Raw genomic sequence first — 4,642 nt, forward strand, 5'->3', positions numbered from 1 at the left:
GGGGACATTAGAGTGTAAGCTCCTCTGTATAGAGATTGATGTGACTGTGGGGGGAGGGGACATTAGAGTGTAAGCTCCTCTGTACAGAGACTGATGTGACTGTGGGGGGAGGGGACATTAGAGTGTAAGCTCCTCTGTATAGAGACTGATGTGACTGTGGGGGAGGGGACATTAGAGTGTAAGCCTCCTCTGTATAGAGACTGATGTGACTGTGGGGGAGGGGGACATTAGAGTGTAAGCTCCTCTGTATAGAGACTGATGTGACTGTGGGGGGAGGGACATTAGAGTGTAAGCTCCTCTGTATAGAGACTGATGTGACTGTGGGGGAGGGGACATTAGAGTGTAAGCTCCTCTGTATAGAGACTGATGTGACTGTGGGGGAGGGGACATTAGAGTGTAAGCTCCTCTGTATAGAGACTGATGTGACTGTGGGGGGAGGGGACATTAGAGTGTAAGCTCCTCTGTATAGAGACTGATATGACTGTGGGGGAGGGCGACATTAGAGTGTAAGCTCCTCTGTACAGAGACTGATGTGACTGTGGGGGGAGGGGACATTAGAGTGTAAGCTCCTCTGTACAGAGACTGATGTGACTGTGGGGGAGGGGACATTAGAGTGTAAGCTCCTCTGTATAGAGACTGATGTGACTGTGGGGGGAGGGGACATTAGAGTGTAAGCTCCTCTGTATAGAGACTGATGTGACTGTGGGGGGAGGGGGACATTAGAGTGTAAGCCTCCTCTGTATAGAGACTGATGTGACTGTGGGGGGAGGGGACATTAGAGTGTAAGCTCCTCTGTATAGAGACTGATGTGACTGTGGGGGGGGGGGGGACATTAGAGTGTAAGCTCCTCTGTATAGAGACTGATGTGACTGTGGGGGGGAGGGGACCTTTAGAGTGTAAGCTCCTCTGTATAGAGACTGATGTGACTGGGGGGGGAGGGGACATTAGAGTGTAAGCTCCTCTGTACAGAGACTGATGTGACTGTGGGGGAGGGGACATTAGAGTGTAAGCTCCTCTGTACAGAGACTGATGTGACTGTGGGGGACGGGGACATTAGAGTGTAAGCTCCTCTGTACAGAGACTGATGTGCCTGTGGGGGAGGGGACATTAGAGTGTAAGCTCCTCTTGTACAGAGACTGATGTGACTGTGGGGGGAGGGACATTAGAGTGTAAGCTCCTCTGTATAGAGACTGATGTGACTGTGGGGGGAGGGGGACATTAGAGTGTAAGCTCCTCTGTATAGAGACTGATGTGACTGTGGGGGAGGGGACATTAGAGTGTAAGCTCCTCTGTACAGAGACTGATGTGACTGTGGGGGGAGGGGACATTAGAGTGTAAGCTCCTCTGTATAGAGACTGATGTGACTGTGGGGGGAGGGGACATTAGAGTGTAAGCTCCTCTGTACAGAGACTGATGTGGACTGTGTGGGGGATGGGGACATTAGAGTGTAAGCTCCTCTGTACAGAGACTGATGTGACTGTGTGGGGGAGGGGACATTAGAGTGTAAGCTCCTCTGTACAGAGACTGATGTGACTGTGGGGAGGGGACATTAGAGTGTAAGCTCCTCTGATAGAGACTGATGTGACTGTGGGGAGGGACATTAGAGTGTAAGCTCCTCTGTATAGAGACTGATGTGACTGTGGGGGGGAGGGGACATTAGAGTGTAAGCTCCTCTGTACAGAGACTGATGTGACTGTGGGGGGAGGGGACATTAGAGTGTAAGCTCCTCTGTACAGAGACTGATGTGACTGTGGGGGGAGGGGAATTAGAGTGTAAGCTCCTCTGTATAGAGACTGATGTGACTGTGGGGGAGGGGACATTAGAGTGTAAAGCTCCTCTGTATAGAGACTGATGTGACTGTGGGGGGAGGGGGACATTAGAGTGTAAGCTCCTCCTGTACCGAGACTGATGTGACTGTGGGGGAGGGGACATTAGAGTGTAAGCTCCTCTGTATAGAGACTGATGTGACTGTGGGGGGAGGGGACATAGAGTGTAAGCTCCTCTGTATAGAGACTGATGTGACTGTGGGGGGAGGGGACATAGAGTGTAAGCTCCTCTGTACAGAGACTGATGTGACTGTGGGGCGAGGGGACATTAGAGTGTAAGCTCCTCTGTATAGAGACTGATGTGACTGTGGGGAGGAGGGACATTAGAGTGTAAGCTCCTCTCTGTACAGAGACTGATGTGACTGTGGGGGGGAGGGACATTAGAGGTGTAAGCTCCTCTGTACAGAGACTGATGTGACTGTGGGGGAGGGGACATTAGAGTGTAAGCTCCTCTGTATAGAGACTGATGTGACTGTGGAGGGGAGGGGACATTAGACTGTAAGCTCCTCTGTATAGAGACTGATGTGACTGTGGGGGGAGGGGACATTAGAGTGTAAGCTCCTCTGTACAGAGACTGATGTGACTGTGGGGGGAGGGGACATTAGAGTGTAAGCTCCTCTGTACAGAGACTGATGTGACTGTGGGGGAGGGGACATTAGAGTGTAAGCTCCTCTGTATAGAGACTGATGTGACTGTGGGGGGAGGGGACATTAGAGTGTAAGCTCCTCTGTATAGAGACTGATGTGACTGTGGGGGGAGGGGACATTAGAGTGTAAGCTCCTCTGTACAGAGACTGATGTGACTGTGGGGGGACGGGACATTAGACTGTAAGCTCCTCTGTATAGAGACTGATGTGACTGTGGGGGAGGGGACATTAGACTGTAAGCTCCTATGAGCCTCTGATGTGGGAATGAGCTCAGGACTCCATCACCACAAAGCAGTAGAATTATCCCGGTGGGGGGGAGGGGGGGTCTTATAATCGAATATAGTCGATCATTACCATACCCAGGGACAGTCTGTAGGTGGGATGTCAGAGATGTGATCTGCCGGCTCCCCCTCACACCTGTAGATTGGAGGATGTGACCCCCCGGCACACATTGTTGAGTCCTCCGAGGTGGTCCTCCAGCTCCGGGATCGCTGTGTTGACACAATGCTGGAGATGATTACAATATCCCGGCGAGTATTTACATGAAGCTCGGCTGTGGCACTCGCTATTTGCGTGGCATTCATGGGAGTCTCTGGGTGGCGAATCGGAAACTTCGTATTCTATACAGACATTTACCACCAGCAGCCGAGACCACCCACCGTGTACAAACATCGCACCTCATCTGTAAATGCCTCGAGGTCACCCGTCTACCAACCATTCCCCGCTGACACCTTCTGTCATTTATATATCTCTGACATATACCACAGTGCTGTACAGAGATCACTGAGCCAATCACATCAGTCTCTGTACAGAGGAGCTTACACTCTAATGTCCCCTCCCCCACAGTCACATCAGTCTCTATACAGAGGAGCTTACACTCTAATGTCCCCTCCCCCACAGTCACATCAGTCTCTATACAGAGGAGCTTACACTCTAATGTCCCCTCCCCCCACAGTCACATCAGTCTCTATACAGAGGAGCTTACACTCTAATGTCCCCTCCCCCCACAGTCACATCAGTCTCTGTACAGAGGAGCTTACACTCTAATGTCCCCTCCCCCACAGTCACATCAGTCTCTATACAGAGGAGCTTACACTCTAATGTCCCCTCCCCCACAGTCACATCAGTCTCTATACAGAGGAGCTTACACTCTAATGTCCCCTCCCCCACAGTCACATCAGTCTCTATACAGAGGAGCTTACACTCTAATGTCCCCTCCCCCACAGTCACATCAGTCTCTATACAGAGGAGCTTACACTCTAATGTCCCCTCCCCCACAGTCACATCAGTCTCTATACAGAGGAGCTTACACTCTAATGTCTCCTCCCCCCACAATCACATCAGTCTCTGTACAGAGGAGCTTACACTCTAATGTCCCCTCCCCCCACAGTCACATCAGTCTCTATACAGAGGAGCTTACACTCTAATGTCCCCTCCCCCACAGTCACATCAGTCTCTATACAGAGGAGCTTACACTCTAATGTCCCCTCCCCCCACAGTCACATCAGTCTCTATACAGAGGAGCTTACACTCTAATGTCCCCTCCCCCACAGTCACATCAGTCTCTGTACAGAGGAGCTTACACTCTAATGTCCCCTCCCCCACAGTCACATCAGTCTCTATACAGAGGAGCTTACACTCTAATGTCCCCTCCCCCACAGTCACATACATCTGTATACTGCAGACATGGCGGTGTCAGTGACGTACGCGATTCGCTGTATTCATCTGATCTCTGTGTTTTCTCTGCAGCAAAACGCGTCAATGAAATCATCGTAGGAAATGAACAATTGATGGAGATTTAGCGGGAAGAAGCGTCACGTTCCCCGTCTGTCCCCGGAGCCGATTTATTTATATGACAATAAAAGATTTGTATCTTATGGTGTCACTTTGTATGATTGGCTGATATGAGGTCGGTGTGTGTGGGGGAAGGGCGGGTATTTTCAGACGAGTCACATGGCTGGAAATAAAGATCCTCATCATAGGGAAGCTTTATAAATGATGCGTTACTTCCATTCTTCCCAAGATGGCGGCCGTGTACTCGCGTGTCATTGGTGGAGACCGGCGGTGACCTCCAAGTGTCCCCAACATTCCCAGAGGATGCAGAATGACAGAGAGTGTTTATTGGGGCGCCTCATGTAAAGTGAAAGGACGGTAATGTATGACAGCGCCC

At 50.9% G+C, this 4,642-nt stretch overlaps 1 protein-coding gene across 1 annotated transcript in view; it reads left to right on the forward strand.

Moving 5' to 3' along the window:
- EIF2B3 (eukaryotic translation initiation factor 2B subunit gamma) overlaps positions 1 to 4,349 on the forward strand; it is a gene marked incomplete in the record, with an annotated part of 35,051 nt that extends 30,702 nt beyond the window's left edge. The window contains 1 exon segment of the mRNA XM_073591503.1: positions 4,222 to 4,349. Within this exon segment, the coding sequence (XP_073447604.1) occupies positions 4,222 to 4,274 (53 nt within the window).
- Between the last annotated feature and the right edge of the window lie 293 nt (positions 4,350 to 4,642).

Source organism: Aquarana catesbeiana, linkage group LG07, assembly GCF_042186555.1.
Source record: "Aquarana catesbeiana isolate 2022-GZ linkage group LG07, ASM4218655v1, whole genome shotgun sequence".
In the NCBI taxonomy this organism is placed as follows: domain Eukaryota; kingdom Metazoa; phylum Chordata; class Amphibia; order Anura; family Ranidae; genus Aquarana; species Aquarana catesbeiana.